Consider the following 19,064-nt stretch of genomic DNA (forward strand, 5'->3'; position numbering starts at 1 on the left):
CAAATTTTTAAAAATATTACATAATTGGAACAGATGCACTATCCCCTAGATTGCAAATATGACAAATACCTTCTATTTTTAATAGGAATAAACTCAGATCAACGGCAGGAAGGTCACGTTGACCAAACCAATCTTAAAGATATTTTGATGTCAAGTACAGAACATATGCAGGGTATTTCGTTCTTCCAAAACAGAACAAAAAATAAACCAGATTACCACAGGAAATTGTTTTTAAGATTCTGCAATAATTTTACCTAGCCATTTAATTGTTGTAACACCATCAGCCCAGAAAAATCAAAAAATGAAGCAAGAACTTGTCTTACAAAGATAGGTTGAGCAAGCTCGGGCTTTTTTTGGATTGAAAGAGGATGAGAGATGACTTGACAGAGCTGGATAAGGGGCATTGATTGAGTGGATAACCAAAAGTTTTCCTTGTGGGGGGCATAATTTTAAGGTGATTGGAGGAACGTGTTTGGGGGAAGTCAGAGGCAAGTTTTTTTTCTTCACACAGAGTGGTGAGTGCAAGGAGTACCTTGCCGGGGTGGTGGTAGAGGCAAATATATTAGGGACATTGAATAAACTCTTAGATAGGCACACGGATGATAGAAAAAATATGGAAGCTATGTAGGAGGGATGGGTTAGATTGATCTTAGAGCAGGTTGAAGAGCCTATAGAGTGCTGTGTTCTAATTTCAAATCTATGATACAGTCTCCAAGCAAATATGGTACCACAGGTTGGTGAGTCAATCTGAAATAATCTGGAATACCCACATCCGATAGCCATTTCATACTAATACATAATACATAATCTCTAAATGCTAGGACACGGAGCATGCATTGCTTTTATTGATGCACACATAGAAATGATGGCACAGCTAATACTGGGCCGGGAACAGCTAGGACGGGATAGGATCAAATGATCAGGAGGCAGTTTTATAGAGCAAACCAGAATTCAGCAAAGGTGCAAGGGGAAAAAAGAAGAGGATAGGCAGGAAAGAATAGGGCCCATTATGGGCCAAATTGGCAATCAGTGCATGGAGCTAGAAGTGTAGGTGATGTGTTCAATGAATATATCTCATCTGTATTCACTGAGAAGGAGTTGAAGAACTGAGGAACTGGGAGGCAAAATTCTAGAATATACAGTGTTAAGAAGATAAAGGTATTAGATGTCCTACCATGCGCAGAGATGGGTAAATAGCCAGTGCCTGATGAAATGTATCCCAGGCTAATATGGGAAGTATGGGAGGAGATTGCTGGGCCTGGCAGAGATTTTTAAATCCCCAGTGGCCAGAGGTAAAATGCTGGATGATGGAAGGATGGCAAATGAAGTTCCTTTATTCAAGACGAACAGCAGAGATAAGCCAAGTAATTAGAATGGTAGGGAATTCACTGGGGAAAAAAAATCTGAGGGCAGGATTAAATAATACTTGAAAAGAATGGACTTATTCAAAGATGGGCAGCATGGTTTTATTAGTGGGAGATCACGTCTGACTAATTTGCCTGAATTTTACAAGGAGGTAACAAAATATATTGATGATGGCACATGCATTTCAGAAAGGCCTTTGACAACATTAATCCAAAAGGTTAGAGCCCTGGAGATCCAAATTGTCAAACTGGATCCAAACTAGGCTTTGTAATAGGAAGAAGTGGTGATGATGAAGGGTTACGTTTGTAAATGAAATCCCGTGACCCGTGCTACATCACTGGATTGTAAGTGTCTGTACACTGCCAGAAGACTGTGCCATTGATTGGTGGACATTGTCACTCAGGCTCTTGGGCTAGATATGTTTTTTTCCCCCAGAGTGAATATGCTTCTTTGCTTGATATCTTGAATTATGTTACTCACTATTTTCAAATGTTTGCTTGCTGTTTTGAATGTTTTGCACCTTAGCCCCAAAGGAACACTGTCACGTTCAGCTGTATCCATGTATAGTGTGAATGATAATTAAACTTGATTTGATTTTAATTGGTGCTATGACCCTTACTGATCGTTTTATACATTAGCGATAAGAATATGAATGTAGAGGGTATGTTTGCAGATTGGAGTCATTGTTGAAAGGAGGTTTTAATCACAGATTACAGGATGATATCTATTAGCTGGTAAGACATGCAAAGCATTGGCAGACAGAATCTATTTGTGATAAGATCAAGGTGATGCTCCATGGGAGAACTGCAAGGCCAAGATATGCATGGTAGTGAACGTTAATGCCAGCAAGGTACTGAAGATCAGAGGGACCTTGATGTACAAATCCAAGGATCCCTGACAGTGGCAGCAAAGGTAGATAAAGTGACAAAAGCATAGAAGATATTTGCCTTCAGAAGCTAGGCATACAATATACATTAAATGCAGTGAAGCTATTGTATAACCTTATATAACTAGGCCACAGCTGGAGTACCATGTCCAGTTCTGATCTCCACGTTATAGGAAGGATGTGATTACATTGGAGAGGGTGCAGAGGATGTTCACCAGAATATTAGCTAGGATGGAGATTTCCTGTTTAAAATGAAAATTGAAAAGTCTGGATTTTTCTTTGGAGTGGATAGGCTGAATGGGGAACAAGTACAAATATACATAATTTTGAGAGGTATAGATAGGGTAGATCATGACACTCTCTCTAGAACTAGAAGGCAAAGATAGGGAGTAAAGAATTTAGAGGATCTGAGGAAGAGGGTGGTTGCCATCTGAACAAGTGGGGAGTGAAGGTAGGTATTCTCAAAATATTTAAGAATCTAGCCAAGACCCATATAATCATTGAGAAACACGGCATGGACACAAGTCTCAAGGTCCAATTTGCCCATGCCAACCCAGATGCCAATTTACACTAATCCCATTCACCTGTATTCGTCTAAACCTTTCCAATCCATGTGTGGTTAGCACTCCAGTTGGAGCTTTGCTATAGTAGGTCATATCCACTGTAAGGCAACAAAAACTGTCCATAATGCCCCAAGTGTGATCGAAACAACAATTTGTACAGCTTAATGTGATGTCCTAACTGTTGTACTCAGTGCCATGGCTGATGAAGGCAAACATGCCATAAACCTTCTTCACCATCTTGTCTCGCTGGGCTAGCACTTTCAGGGGTACTTGTACCCCTAGATCTCTGTTCCATAATGCTCCTCAGAGCCCTGCCATTCACTGGGAATGTCTGGACCTGGTTTAACTTCCCAAAATACATCAGTTTGTACTTGTCTGAGTTAAATTCCATCTCGCTTTCCTTTGCCCATTTTCCCATGTGATCATTATCCTGCTGAACTTTAGGCAGCCCTCTGCATTGTCTACTCTATCACCAATGTTGGTATTGATGCACCTTCAATTATTCCAAAAGACTGTAGTAGGGTAAATACTGAAAGGCTTTTATTCGCAGTAAAATATGACTTCCAGCATGCTGCGTGTCTGCCCCTGGAATGAGGGGGAGGAGCAGGGCGAAATCACCTTTATTCAGGGGTCTGTGGGAGGAGCCACAGGGCAGTCAGCAGAGGGGCGTGTCCAGACAGTTAACCCAGTTACAACACATATATATATATATATATATGGGGTTTACCACAGGTATCATTCACAAACTTACTAATCATGCCACTTGCATTATCATCTGAATCATAAGTATATATGATAAACACCAGGGGTCCCATCATCAATCCCTGTGGAACATCACGTGCCTCAGGCTTCCAATCTGAATAACAACCCTCCACTACCACCACCTGACTCCACCCACCAAGCACATTTTGTATCCAATTGGCTAGCTCACACTGAATCCCATGTGTTGTAAGTACTTAAATTGCCAAGATATAGAAGGCTATGAACCAAGAGATGGTAAAATGGATAAATGTAGATTGTTTACTTGATTGTCAGAATGGCTAATTTATGCTCGGAATGGCTATGCTGGGTTTAAGGGCATAAATGTGACTGAGTGTGAGGCTTTGGTTCAGGATTATAGTTGGAAGCATAGAGAGGAGGAGAAAGCATAGAGACTGAAAAAGAAATAGGGTATAAACTTAATGACAAAAAAAGAAACGTCATTCTTGTTCAGAGTGGGAGGCAAGGAAAAGCTGAGGATTGGGGGGCAGGGTGGTGGTTGTGGGTGAGCAGGTGAAGGAAATTGTGGAGCAATGAAGCCAGAGGTATTCTTGCTCTGCAGGATGACCTCAGAAGAATGGAAGAGGGTCCAGCATTCTGGATATGGTCCAAAGAAATGAATATGCCAAATATTTTCAAATTTGCAGTCCCTTGGCATGAGAGCGCAAAAGTGGAACTGGGCGGGGGAGGGGAAGGCTGGGGGTGTGACTAAACACACTAATAGATACAGGATTGTCTTGTAAACAGGGGCAGGACCGTCTACATATACTTTTCAGGATTGCCTTTTCAAAGTTATCTGGAGTTTTTACAAATAGCTAGTCCTATCACCATCGTTTATTGGTGATAGGAATAAATTGCACAACTAACAAAAGGTTTGAAAGTCTTTTGTGAACCATAGAACATAGAACCCTAGAATATTACAGCACAGAAACAGACCTTTTGGCTCTTCCTGGCTGTGCTGAACCATTTTCCTGCCTAGTCCCACTGACCTGCACCTGGACCATATCCCTCCATACACCTCTCATCCATGTACCTATCCAAGTTTTTCTTAAATGTTAAAAGTGAGCCTGCATTTACCACTTCATCTGGCAACTCATTCCACACTCCCACCACTCTCTGTGTGAAGAAGCCCACCCTAATGTTCCCTTTTAAACTTTTCCCCCTTCACCCTTAACCCATGTCCTCTGGTTTTTATCTCCTCTACCCTCAGTGGAAAAAGGTTGCTTGCATTCACTGTATCTATACCCATCATAATTTTATATACCTCTATCAAATCTCCCCTCATTCTTCTGTGCTCCAAGGAATAAAGTCTTAACCTATTCAACCTTTCTATGTAACTCAGTTTCTCAAGTCCCGGGAACATCCTTGTAAACCTTCTCTGCACTCTGTCAACCTTATTAATATCCTTCCTGTAATTTGGTGACCAAAACTGTACACAATACTCCAAATTCGGCCTCACCAATGCCTTATACAACCTCACCATAACATTCCAACTCTTATACTCAATACTGTGATTTATAAAGGCCAATGTACCAAAAGTTCTCTTTATGACCCTATCTACCTGTGATGCCACTTTTAGGGAATTTTGTATCTGTATTCCCAGATCCCTCTGTTCTACTGCACTCCTCAGTGCCTTACCATTAACCCTGTATGTTCTACCTTGGTTTGTCCTTCCAAAGTACAATACCTCACACTTGTCTGTATTAAACTCCATCTGCCATTTTTCAGCCCATTTTTCCAGCTGGTCCAAATCCCTCTGCAAGCTTTGAAAACCTTCCTCACTGTCCACTACATCTCCAATCTTTGTATCATCAGCAAATTTGCTGATCCAATTTACCACATTATCATCCAGATCATTGATATAGATGACAAATAACAATGCACCCAGCACTGATCCCTGTGGCACACCACTAGCCACAGGCCTCCACTCTGAGAAGCAATCCTCCACTACCACTCTCTGGCTTCTTCCATTGAGCCAATGTCTAATCCAATTTACTACCTCTCCATGTATACCTAGCGACTGAATCTTCCTAACTAACCTCCCATGCGGGATCTTGTCAAAGGCCTTACTGAAGTCCATGTAGACAACATCCACTGCCTTCCCTTCTTCCGCTTTCCTGGTAACCTCATTGAAAAACTCTAATATATTGGTTAAACATGACCTACCACACACAAAGCCATGTTGACTCTCCCTAATAAGTCCCTGTCTATCCAAATACTTGTAGATCCTATTTCTCAGTACTCCTTCCAATAATTTACCTACTACTGATGTCAAATTTACTGGCCTATAATTTCCCGGATTACTTTTAGAGCCTTTTTTAAATAACGGAACAACATGAGCTATCCTCCAATCCTCTGGCACCTCACCCGGAGATACCGACATTTTAAATATATCTGCCAGGGCCCTTGCAATTTCAAAACTAGTCTCCATCAAGGTCCAAGGGAATACCCTGTCAGGTCCTGGGGATTTATCTACTCTGATTTGCCTCAAGATAGCAAGCACCTCCTCCTCCTCAATTTGTATAGGTTCCATGACCTCACTACTTGTTTGCCTTATTTCCATTGACTCCATGGCAGTTTCCTTAGTAATTACAGATGTAAAAAACCCATTTAAGATCTCCCCCATTTCTTTTGGTTCCATACATAGCTGACCACTCTGATCTTCAAGAGGACCAATTTTATCCCTTACTATCCTTTTGCTCTTAATATACCTGTAGAAGCTCTTTGGAATATCCTTCACTTTGACCGCCAAAGCAACCTCATGTCTTCTTTTAGCCCTCCTGTTTTCTTTAAGGTTTTTTTTTTGCACTTTTTATATTCCTCAAGCACCTTATTTGCTCCTTGTTTCCTATACATGTCATACATCTCTCTCTTCTTTATCAGAGTTCCAATATCTCTTGAGAACCAAGGTTCCTTATTCTTATTCACTTTGCCTTTAATCCTGACAGGAACATAGAAACTCTGAACTTCCAAAAGTTCTCCTTTGAAGGTCTCCCACTTACCAATCACATCCTTGCCAGAGAACAACCTTTCCCAATCCACACTTTTGAGATCCTTTCTCACTTCTTCAAGTGAAGAAAAAGGAGAATAACTCATTGGATGTTGATCAGATTTTTTTCTTTTTTATTCCCCATCTCAAATAGTCATGCTGGCCTCAGTGTTGGCTTCAGTTTATAAATTAGGCAGACACTTACTTATGATCAAATTAGCCACCCAGGAAAAATTATGGTCTGCCTCTTAAAAGTGATAGGATACAATTACGTGGTTTGCTGTGCCATTTCAGAGGACAAGAGTTATTAGTTTATAATTATTAACAGGATGTCGGTGTCTGCATATAGCCAACATTTGTGTTTATTGTTAGCCACCCACCCCTTGAACAAGGTGATGGTGAGCTGCATTTAACAACCACAATCCTTCTGGTGAAGATACACCCATTGTGCTGTTGAGGAGAGTGTTTCGGGACTCAAGTAAAGGAAATGTATTTCTGAGTCAGGATGGAGTGTGACTTGGTAGACAATCAGGTGTTGCTCCCATGTGCCCAATGCCCTTGATCCTCTTGGTGGTTCAGTCTGTGTCTTTTCAAAGACGCTACAGCAGTAGTTTTAGCAAGTAAGAACATTAATTTGCAGCCAGATGCATGAAGCTGTCAGGGTGAGCATTGTCGTGTACTGGGCTGGTTGTGACTAACCCTGTGCAACTAGCGTGAGGGTAGAGAGCAGGAAAGTAAATAGCCACCATAAAATTGACAAATGAAGAAGAGGGCCAACTTAATCTCTTCAATGAGGTGAGGATAAATGATCTTTACCTCTTTATGACCATTTTGCAAATTAAAATGACATCACATTTAACAATAGATAGTACTGGAACATGTCACAGGAGCACATAACCCCTTCACAGAAGGTGAGGCACATTTTTGCAGATTTAACCACATTCTTCAATGTTATATAAAGTGTGCAAATGTGTCTACGCCAACGTGCTTTCATTTTTCCACTGCACTACAACCGCAACTGCTTGCTTTAGTCCAAATACTAAGACCTGTTTTAAGCTGTGTCTGTTGTTGTCTTTGAAGTGGTAAAAATTTGTAATATTTCCAGTCTGAGAAGCAATGGAAATACTCAGAAATACTCCATTACAGAAACATTGCCTGTTTCTCTATGGGATACCTAATACAATTCAACGTCGACTGTACTTTTTTCCATAGATGCTGCCTAGCCTGCTGAGTTCCTCCAGCAGATTGATGCAAACACGATATTGAATTGTATTAACACATTTTGTGTGTGTTAATACAATTCAATATCGTGTTTGCATCAATCTTATTTACCTCGTCATCAAATAACATTTATATTATTGAATGACTTTGCTTTCTTAATAATTGATTCAATGATTGAATATTTTTTAGTTGGCAAAATCATATAATCGCCATGAGCGCTAAAATTCAACTGATTATTAAAATTTGTGAGCATACAAAGGCTGGTGGATTTAAAAAGTCAATAAATTATAAAAATAAAAACTGACACTGCTCATAACACCATATGTTGGGAAATTCCATTATGGCCAGTTGATTGAGTCTGAATAATCATGTTTGCAAAGACAAACACTTACAGGAAAACGTGTTTCATATCTGCTGAATATGTTTTAACTTACTTAAATCTTTATCATTCTTATTGCATTTCTCCTCTCTCTCCAAGCCCTGTAAAATATTATTTCTGGGCATTATTCTAAAGCATAAGCCTAGATTAGATGGCAGAGAAGTCTGAACTTGCATGTTCTTCTTAATATAGCTGGAAGTGCAACCACTATGCCAAATTGGATCTTTCATACCAATACGATCTAGCAAGTTATAGCATTTCCGAAAACATCATGAACTTCATTCTGAAATATACAAAGCTGACTTACTTCCCCTGAGCTCAAAGATTTCTCCAATGAGCATGAAACAAGGTTCAGCAAGGGAGTCTCTTTTGCAGTCAACCTCATCTCCATAGTCTGAGAGATCACTGTCCTCCTCAATCTCCTCCTGAGTACAACAATGGGAAAGTAACACACAGGAGGTGTGAGATTAGTGAGTTGAGAAGCCAAGGAGACAGCTTGAGGAACTGAGAGTTTGGGGAGGGAAAACAAAGGTGGTCACTTCGTGCAAGGAACTCATATTGAGGAATAAGCCCAGCTAGCATGCTAGCTCATCCAATGAAAGGATTCAGATTAAGTTTCATCAATGGTCACCAAGTTTTACCAATAATTACAAAGCCTGCTTCTCATGGCAGCCATCAATGAGAACGTAAAATGAAAATTATTTGAAGCCTCTGAACAACTTGGTATTAATTCAAAAGCAATGTGGATACTGGGAACAATTTATTAATTTATTGCGGTCCGGGTATTATCAGCAAGGCCAGAATGAGTGACTATTGGTCGCCATGAAATTGGTGGGTCAACATGCCAATTTCCATCCTGTATGACACTTTGAATTTACATGCCTTAGAGGTGGTGATGAACAGATCTTTGAGGGAAGGTACTAGCACAGAGTTGTTGGATAGGGAGCTTCAGGATTTAGACACAGTGAAAGTGGAGCTGGCATGTGATTTGAAGAGGAACTTTCCGGTAGTGGTGATTCTTGGAACTGCTTTTCTTGTCCTCTTGCAGGTGGGGGATGCGCATTTGCCATGTGCTGTCGAAGTGGCCTTGGCAAGTTACTTACAACAATTACAATACTATGCATTTATACAATGACTTTATGATAAGTAACATTTACCCATTATGAGAGAAGTAATCAGAAAAGAACAGAAGACAAGTGGAAGGGATATCAGGAGGGATGAACAATGGCTCAAACAGAGCTGGGTTTAAGAGCCTTAAAGAGGAACAGGAAGGCAGAGAGGTAGAGTAAGGTCCAAGCTGAGGTTGGGCTGATTTAAGTGCCAGGCCAGTTAAAAAGGTCAGGGTGTCGGGGCTGGTGGCGAGGGATGGGCCAGTGTTCAGCTTGCTGCCCAGCGAGGTTTACTTGTCTCTGTGCTGAACTGGGGTTGTGGCCTGAAACTAATGGGGTCCTGGATCAGCTGTGACTGGCTTCATGGTTGTGAACTCACTTTCGTGAACTTTAATTCTGAATGTTATTTGCTTACTTGTTATTGTTTGCACGATTCATTCTTTTTTTGCACATTGGGCGTTTGATGGTCTTTTTTAATGGGCTCTATTGGGTCTCTTTGTTTTGTGCCTGCCTGTAAGGAGACAAATCTTAAGATTGTTTATGGCGTACATACTTAAATGTACTTTGAGATAGAGAGCCGGAATAACCACAGAGTGCGGGGGTCTCATTGAGGTATGTGGTTAAAACAGAAAGGTTAGTGCAGGTGAAATGCTAAAGGGTCAGTGGGAGGACTATGGTTTGAGGTTGTCGAGGAGCTGGGGTAGTTGTGGAATTATAAAGATGGTATATTACAGAGTACTCATAGATAGAGGAAAATCAGTTTGTACTTACATTCAGAAAGAGTGACAGACATCATTGATTTTAGCAATTATGGTTTATGCAGTGATTAAGAAGCCCATTTCTTCAAAAAGAAAATGAAATAAATTAAACAAAGTAGTTTCATTGATACCTCTTGATGAGAGAAGAAATCTCCGGGAAGCCTCTCAAGAAAGGAAGACAGTGAAAAAGTTGACTTCTTCCCTTGCACATCAACAACTTTAAGGTACTCTGGCGAGGGGCTTAGAAAGCCATAAAGTGCCTCACTCTGGCAAAGTTTCTCATCCGTCAGAAGTTTCTGAAAGAGGGAAGTTCACATGATAGGTTTGTATCAACAAAAATGCAGGACCAGCAAACATGTAGTTGTCTCTGGGAATCAGCCACTGAACTTCCAGATGAATTTTAAAATAGCTATGAATCCGAATATCATGAAGAGATGATCAACACCAATGTTCTAAACCACAGTGACTCACAGTCATAGATAACAAACAGGTACACAAAGTTCTTTGATGTTGCTGCCTTAAGCTGACTTTTAAATGGATACAGAGAAATTAAAGACTGGTTTACTATAGCAACTGGTATCGTATTTAAATATTTACTGCAACGAACATCAAAAAACCTGTCATAAACTTCCTTTATTGATCCTGGTCCTTTTCCTAACTTGGATGTACAACCTGATTATGATGCCCATCTTCACGAGTAATATTCAGATCATTTCAATAATCGTGATTTGAAGGCATACTATCATGGTAATATACCTGTGAGGTACACATCTGCATCCCCTTAGGCTGCAATTCCTGCTGTATAACAGCATTAAAGAGAAGCTAGTTACTCCGTGTTAAGAATGGAAGGAGAAAAATATCCGTGGGATAGTCTATCATCAAGAGGCTTTTCTGAGCTTTATTTATTACATACAGTGAAATGTGCCATTTGCAATAACAACCAGCCCAACCTAACGATATGCTGGAGGCAGCCTGCAAGTTTTACACATTTCAGTGCCAACATTGCATGCTCACAATGCTTGGCAGAACAACACCAAACACAACAGACAACAAAATAACAAGAGTAAATTAGGCCCCTTTTCTCCCTTCCTTCTATGCACCCACCCATACAAACAGTCCTTCAACCCCAGGACAGGCCTCTGAGACTCCAGAGGTTTCACCAGCAAAGAGCCTCCAACTTCTCCAGTAGACTTCAGACTTGTAGACGCATGGCATTGGCCATCGGGCTTCAACTTCAGGACTTACAATCAACCTTCAGGCTTTAATCTTCAATACTGATTGTAGAATTAGTCAATGATGAGACCTTGAGCTCCAGGCCTTGAACGCCAGACTTGCCGATAAGAGAATCCCAAGCTTCTAGCCTTGGACTCCAAACATGCTGACTTGAGTCACCAGCTTTTGTTCCCCACTACTGCCCCCTCCCCCCAGCTCTCAAGAACATCAGATTCAGTTATCCACTGACCTGGGGGGACTTGCTGACCACCAGGCCTCATCACTTCTGGTCCTCAAACACAGTACCTGCCAGTCCAACATCCATGGGTGTCTTTATTCACACGTCCATGTTACTGGCCTTCAAGTATGGAGCAGAGGCCTAGATTCTGGATGTCCTTCATCACACATCGATGTCGCTAGCCTTCGAATATGGAGTGTGGGCCTGGACTCCAGAGGCCCTTCATCATATGTCACACTTTTGGCCTTCGAATGCAGTGTGGAACAGAAGCAAGACTGTGGCCTGACCTCCAACTCCCCAACAACCCTGATGCCAAATCCCAACCTGGCCCCTAACTCCCCTCCCTATTCCCAAAACCATCGCTACCAAACTTAAAAAAAAAACAAATCTGAGCCATGACCTCAACGGAGCCTGCAGCTCAATGCCATCCTGACCAGAAGTCAAGATAAAATGAGAGCATATTCTGCGTAATATTTCCAGCATTCTGAAAATGGATAGTTTTCATTGCAATTTGTATCTATTCAGGGCCAAGTAGGGGACAGAGAGGTAGAAAATTCATGAAATGAGTTTATTAACTCTAATCAACTTTTAAAAATTAAATTTGACACTGTAGCCAAACTCTGAGAAGAATATTCCAAAGAAAATATCTCAGTGGCTGTGAATTCCCCCTTACTGAACACTCCCCTTAAAGCAGGTGTTCCCCATCTGTGGTCCATGGACCCCTTGGTTAATGGGAAGGCTCCATGGCATAAAAAAGGTAGGAAATCCCTCCCTTGGTGAAAGGCCACATAAAGAAAGGCTTAGTAAGCGTACCAGAAGCCCTCCTAGCACCTCTTTTCTAGAGCAACCTTTGACAAAGGATTACTGAAAAATAAAACTAAACAGGTAAATCCCGAATAACCTGTAATCCTATTTTAGCTGTTTGCATACAGTATATCCAGGAGTCATATGAACCTCAAATTGGAAATGATATACAAAGTGACTGACCAAGTCAATTAGCCAAAGAACATTTATTGCTACAAAGGACAAGCAAGAAATATTGCAAGGGATTTATTGTTGAAAATATGCACCTGGTTATTTTCTGAATAAAGCACAATTATAGTAACATCAATAAAGCTTCCAATTATGTTGCTTCATTGATGCAGATTGTTTTAACAACACTGCAAATATCTGGGTTATGATCTTAGAATTCCCTTTCATTGGAAAGAAGCAACAAGAAAGCATGGCTATGAAAAGAAAGATATCTTTGTAATTATTAATGCAAACAACAGGAATTCTGCAGATGCTGGAAATTCAAGCAACACGCATAAAAGTTGCTGGTGAACGCAGCAGGCCAGGCAGCATCTCTAGGAAGAGGTGCAGTCGACGTTTCAGGCTGAGACCCTTCGTCAGGACTAACTGAAGGAAGAGTGAGTAAGGGATTTGAAAATTGGAGGGGGAGGGGGAGATCCAAAATCATAGGAGAAGACAGGAGGGGGAAGGGATGGAGCCAAGAGCTGGACAGGTGATAGGCAAAAGGGATATGAGAGGATCATGGGACAGGAAGTCCGGGAAGAAAGACAAGGAGAGGGGGACCCAGAGGATGGGCAAGGGGTATATTCAGAGGGACAGAGAGAGAAAAAGGAGAGTGAGAGAAAGAATGTGTGTATAAAAATAAGTAACAGATGGGGTACGAGGGGGAGGTGGGGCATTAGCGGAAGTTAGAGAAGTCGATGTTCATGCCATCAGGTTGGAGGCTACCCAGGCGGAATATAAGGTGTTGTTCCTCCATCCTGAGTGTGGCTTCATCTTTACAGTAGAGGAGGCCGTGGATAGACATGTCAGAATGGAAATGGGATGTGGAATTAAAATGTGTGGCCACTGGGAGATCCTGCTTTCTCTGGCGGACAGAGCGTAGGTGTTCAGCAAAGCGGTCTCCCAGCCTGCGTCGGGTCTCGCCAATATATAAAAGCCCACATCGGGAGCACCGGACACAGTATATCACCCCAGCCGACTCACAGGTGAAGTGTTGCCTCACCTGGAAGGACTGTTTGGGGCCCTGAATGGTGGTAAGGGAGGAAGTGTAAGGGCATGTGTAGCACTTGTTCCACTTACACGGATAAGTGCCAGGAGGGAGATCAGTGGGGAGGGATGGGGTGACGAATGGACAAGGGAGTTGTGTAGGGAGCGATCCCTGCAGAATGCAGGCGGGGGGGAGGGAAAGATGTGCTTAGTGGTGGGATCCCGTTGGAGGTGGCGGAAGTTACGGAGAATAATATGTTGGACCCGGAGGCTGGTGGGGTGGTAGGTGAGGACCAGGGGAACCCTATTTCAAGTGGGGTGGTGGGAGGATGGAGTGAGAGCAGATGTACGTGAAATGGGGGAGATGCGTTTAAGAGCAGAGTTGATAGTGGAGGAAGGGAAGCCCCTTTCTTTAAAAAAGGAAGACATCTCCCTCGTCCTAGAATGAAAAGCCTCATCCTGAGAGCAGATGCGGCGGAGACGGAGGAATTGCGAGAAGGGGATGGCGTTTTTGCCACACATTTTAATTCCACATCCCATTTCCATTCTGACATGTCTATCCACGGCCTCCTCTACTGTAAAGATGAAGGCACACTCAGGTTGGAGGAACAACTCCTTATATTCCGTCTGGGTAGCCTCGAACCTGACGGCATGAACATCGACTTCTCTAACTTCCGCTAATGCCCCACCTCCCCCTCGTACCCCATCTGTTACTCATTTTTATACACACATTCTTTCTCTCACTCTCCTTTTTCTCCCTCTGTCCGTCTGAATATATCCCTTGCCCATCCTCTGGGTCCCCCCACCCCTCCTTGTCTTTCTTCCCGGACCTCCTGTCCCATGATCCTCTCGTATCCCCTTTTGCCTATCACCTGTCCAGCTCTTGGCTCTATCCCTCCCCCTCCTGTCTTCTCCTATCATTTTGGATCTCCCCCTCCCCCTCCAAATCCCTTACTCACTCTTCCTTCAGTTAGTCCTGACGAAGGGTCTCGGCCCGAAACGTCGACTGCACCTCTTCCTAGAGATGCTGCCTGGCCTGCTGCGTTCACCAGCAACTTTTATGTGTGTTGTTTGTAATTATTACCATGGCAAGGAAAGTGCATCCCTGGCAGATAGGTGATTGATCAAAGGGACCCTTTTCCACTGCTTGGAAGAATAAGCAAACACCAATTTTGATTATTGATCTTTTCCACTTTCTACTGATTCCTTCTGTGAAAGGTTACACACCTACAAACTTTTTCCCTCCCTTTCCACTGATTCTAGCTGGCTTGTTATTTTCAACATATTATGCTTGTGTTTCAGATTTCAATAATATGGAATTTTCACTGTTGTATGTAACAGAAGTTATAGTTACACTGAAGATGGAAACTACACATCACTTTATAATAAACGAACAACTTTATAATGTACAGATGACCTACTTTAAATTATCATCGTCAGTCAAATTAACATTTTTAGTGAATTTTCTTACCTGTAAAAAATTATTCAGCTGATTTTTGGACTTGTCTAGGAACTTCTGATCAATGGATTTAAAAGGCAATTTACTTATAGATGGTAGTTGTGCCTTTTTTAACATTGGAAAACACTGTAAAACAAAGTCAAATGTTGTCTGTGTTAACCATGTTCTGTTATTGCAAGGTTGATGCTTTTGGAACTGTATCAAATCAGTTTGTTTTTCAGATTGCATTACACGATTCAGTTATCTTGACTAGAGTTTACAGAGAACTGGAAACCATGCAGTAATAGTAAATAGACTATTCAATATCACTGTGCATATGGAAACAATAGCCACAATATACAGAGAAAACAAAGCTCTTCCTTTATAATACCTGTCTCAAGCACACGCTCATACATATGTGTATATGGAAGTTATTCAGTCTCAGGTTAGTTTTTAGAAAGGTAACAAGATTGATAACTCAAGCAAAGGGTCCTTAAAAATGCTCCAAAGATTCCTTAAAATGAGGCATCAAAGGCATTATCCTGAACTGTGTAAAGGAGTGAACAGATTTCAAAATGGTAAACCCAACACAATGCTTCAAACAAAATCACTGCAGCGGAACAAATTAACAAAAATCACTCATTCTGGATGAATTTCAAAGAGTTATGTTATCCACAGACAAGATTAAGACACGGGAGAGAGTCTAAACAGAGTGACTGAACTGAAAACCCTGTAATGAGCTTTGATGGAGAATTGTTGGCTTTTTCTGTGGCCAGTCTAGTCTTGGCTAACTGCATTTTTTATTATTAAGTAAATATGCAATTGTGCCCGCTAAGCACGTGATTTCAATCATTTTTGCACTGCATTGGCCTGTGTCCTTTAACCTCATTGTGTCTGTTGTTACATTGACAGATTTACCATTGATTCCTACTTACTGGATATCTTTTACAGTTTGCTTAGCATGGGTGAAAATGCCAGGCTTTGGCAACATTGTAAAGCAACACCATCTGGAGAGAGAGACTCGCAAAGTCAACTCCACCAGTCGCTTCAATTACTTTACATGATTAAAAGAAAGGGAATCAAATCAGTACTTACTGGGTTCTAGACTCAAAGAGAAAGCATCATGATGCCCCATTCTCGATGGAGAGTGGGGAAAATTCATCACACTGTGGTATTATCCACCTAATTTCCATATGGTTTAAAGTTAAAAAAAGGAACTTGCACCATATCAAAAATCTGCTGCAACAGAAACCTCAGACATTTGAAAGCTAGTTTACAATTCACAGGAGGAGATAGAGGTTGATAAATCTTGCCAAAACTGACACATCCAAAAGGGAATGATTCACATCAGAGCCTGGCAGCCCAAGCCAATGTGACAGGAATACACTGAAGAAACAGAATTGATAGCCTGTCAGCAAAGAGAACACAGCCTAGGAAGCTAGTCAGGAACTAATCAAGCATTTGATTATGTGCCTGAAAAGAATTGAGATAGAGCAGGGGGATGATCACCTAATGTACATTTCATTGTTTCTATTGTATTTCTTTATTCCACTGTGAATACTCGCAAGAAAATAAATCTTAGAGTAGCATAGTGACAAATATGTAGTTTGATAATAAATTTACCTTGAACCTTGACCTATACTGGAGTCAGAAATTGATCGAACAAATCTGACTCAAGGAAGTATGGTCTGGATGTTTGGACTAAAACTGTCAACAATCTAAGTTAGGGTTCTAAAGCTAAGCAGTTTCAGTAAATTGCACCAAGGTGATAATATTTGCAAAGAACAACGGAGTAACATTTCTTTTTATGGGATCATAATTGTGTGTCTTGTTTTAAATCGTAAATCTAAACTCCCAAGTGGCACAAGAGAGTTCCAACACCACATATTCTCAGCAATTTCAAAATCTTGACTTTGCTGAGAATGCAACTTGGGTATGGAAGTTTGAAGCGTGATCTAATTGAGGTGCATGAGAACTGCAAGAGATGATCCAGGCAGTAGAAATGAGATGTTTCAGAAGGCTCCTCAGCATCTCCTATGTCTCAAACAACGAAGTACAAAGAACCATCACCCAGCACATGATCGCGTGAATAGCCATTTTCCAGGGCTGAAATGACTAACATCAAGGGGCATGGACTTAAGGTGCTTGGAAGAAGGTACAAGGGGGATGTCAGAGGTAAGTTTTTCCACACAGAGAGTGGTGGGTGCATGGAATACATCACCAAAGAAGATGGTAGAGGCGGACACAATAGGGTCTTTTAAGAGACTCTTAGGTACATGGAGCTTAGGAAAATAGAGGGCTATGCGGTAGGGAAATTCTAGGCAGCTTCTAGAGTAGGTTCCATGACTGGTGTTATATTGTGTGCTGAATGGCCTGTAATGTGCTGTCGGTTTTCTACATGAGACACCATGTAAATCTACTCTCCACAGTAAAGAAGAGGAAATTGAGATGGTATGGCCACATCATAAGAGCAAGTGGACTCTCAAAGACAATTCATTAGGAAACGGTGCGTTCCTAAATCTTTTTTTGATAAAGTTGACTCTAAAATTTCTTCATTTATTTGGCAGAATAAGAATCCGAGACTGGGTAAAATACATTTACAGAAAGCTAAGAGAGATGGAGGTTTAGCATTACCTAACTTTAGATTCTATTATTGGGCTATTAATATTCGACATATGAAATTTTGGTTACTTGACCAGGACATACTATCTATTCCTAAATGGGTAGCATTGGAATTACAATCGGTTCAGGGTTATACACTGGGTTCTATTTTAGGCTCCTCTCTCCCTTTTGATTCGAAACGTCTTAAGCAGGTCTCTAACCCGATAGTTAAATATGCTTTGCGCATTTGGTTTCAATTCAGAAAATTTTTTGATCTTAATCAATTCGGGTTAGCGATTCCTATTTTAGGTAACATATTTTTTCCTCCCTCTTTTACGGATCGCGCTTTTCAAACTTGGAAGACTAAGGGTATTTTACGGTTTTTGGATTTATTTTTAGATGGTTTCCTTATGTCTTTTGAACAATTATCTAATAAATATAACTTATCAAGAATACATTTATTTAGATATTTACAAGTTAGAAATTTCCTAAGTACTATACTTTCTTCCTTTCCAATGCGTCCTCCTACATATATTTTAGATTCGATAATTAACCTTAATCCATGTCAGAAAGGTGCATCGGCTATGATTTATAATATTATTATTATGAAACTTAGGAAAGCTCCATTTGATAAGATTAGGGTAGATTGGGAACAGGAATTGGGGCTTACCATTTCTGTGGATGATTGGGGGCAGATTTTACAATTAGTTAATACTTCCTCTATTTGTGCTAAACATTCCCTAATTCAATTTAAAGTGGTTCATAGAGCACATATGTCCAAAGATAAGTTAGCGCGTTTTTACTCGCATATTAATCCTTTCTGTGATAGATGTTCGGGGCAGATAGCCTCTTTAACTCATATGTTTTGGTCTTGCCCTGCTTTGGAAACTTTTTGGAGAGATATTTTCAATATTATTTCTAAGGTATTAAATATAGATATCTCTCCTCACCCTATTACTGCTATCTTTGGACTACCTAAAATTTCTAGTAATCTTTCCCCTTCAGCCCGTAGAATGATTGCATTTCTTACTTTAATGGCGAAAAGATGTATTTTACAACATTGGAAAGAGCTTAATGCTCCAACTACCTTTTTTTGGTTTTCTCAGACGATTTTATGTTTGAATTTGGAGAAAATTAGAAGTAACCTTTATGATTCTTCATTTAAATTTGAACAGATTTGGGGACCTTTTATTCGATATTTTCATTTAATGTAATATTTACCCTTCTTGTTTTTTTTTCACTGTTTTTAATGGAGGTCGGGATTGAGGACGTGATTTTAAGTTTAACTCTGTTTGGTTTCAAGTTAGCCCATTGCTTTGCTTTGCTTTTAGTTAGCTGCACGGTGGGTTTTTTTTTGGGGGTTTTTTTTTTCTTTTTTTTTCCATTGATATATATAAAATTTAGTATACTATTATGTTATCTTGGTTTCTTATGTTTAAATTACATTGTTTGTAGTAATTTCTTTTTGGTATTGATATCTTTTGGAATTTTATTATACTTTAACATTGTATTAATGTTTATATGGCTTACCTTTTTTGTATACTT

The 19,064-nt window shown here is 40.6% G+C and overlaps 1 protein-coding gene across 3 annotated transcripts in view; it reads right to left on the reverse strand.

The window, feature by feature from the left end:
• snx25 (sorting nexin 25) overlaps positions 1-19,064 on the reverse strand; it is a 294,956-nt gene that overhangs the window by 43,548 nt on the left and 232,344 nt on the right. For all 3 annotated transcript variants that reach the window (XM_063049392.1, XM_063049391.1, XM_063049390.1), the window contains 3 exons: positions 14,952-15,065; positions 10,161-10,325; positions 8,470-8,587 (listed from right to left, as the gene is read on the reverse strand). In XM_063049392.1, coding sequence (XP_062905462.1) covers positions 8,470-8,587; positions 10,161-10,325; positions 14,952-15,065 — 397 coding nt within the window. The remainder of the gene's footprint in view (positions 1-8,469; positions 8,588-10,160; positions 10,326-14,951; positions 15,066-19,064) is intronic.

The sequence above is a fragment of the Mobula hypostoma genome, chromosome 5, assembly GCF_963921235.1.
Source record: "Mobula hypostoma chromosome 5, sMobHyp1.1, whole genome shotgun sequence".
In the NCBI taxonomy this organism is placed as follows: domain Eukaryota; kingdom Metazoa; phylum Chordata; class Chondrichthyes; order Myliobatiformes; family Myliobatidae; genus Mobula; species Mobula hypostoma.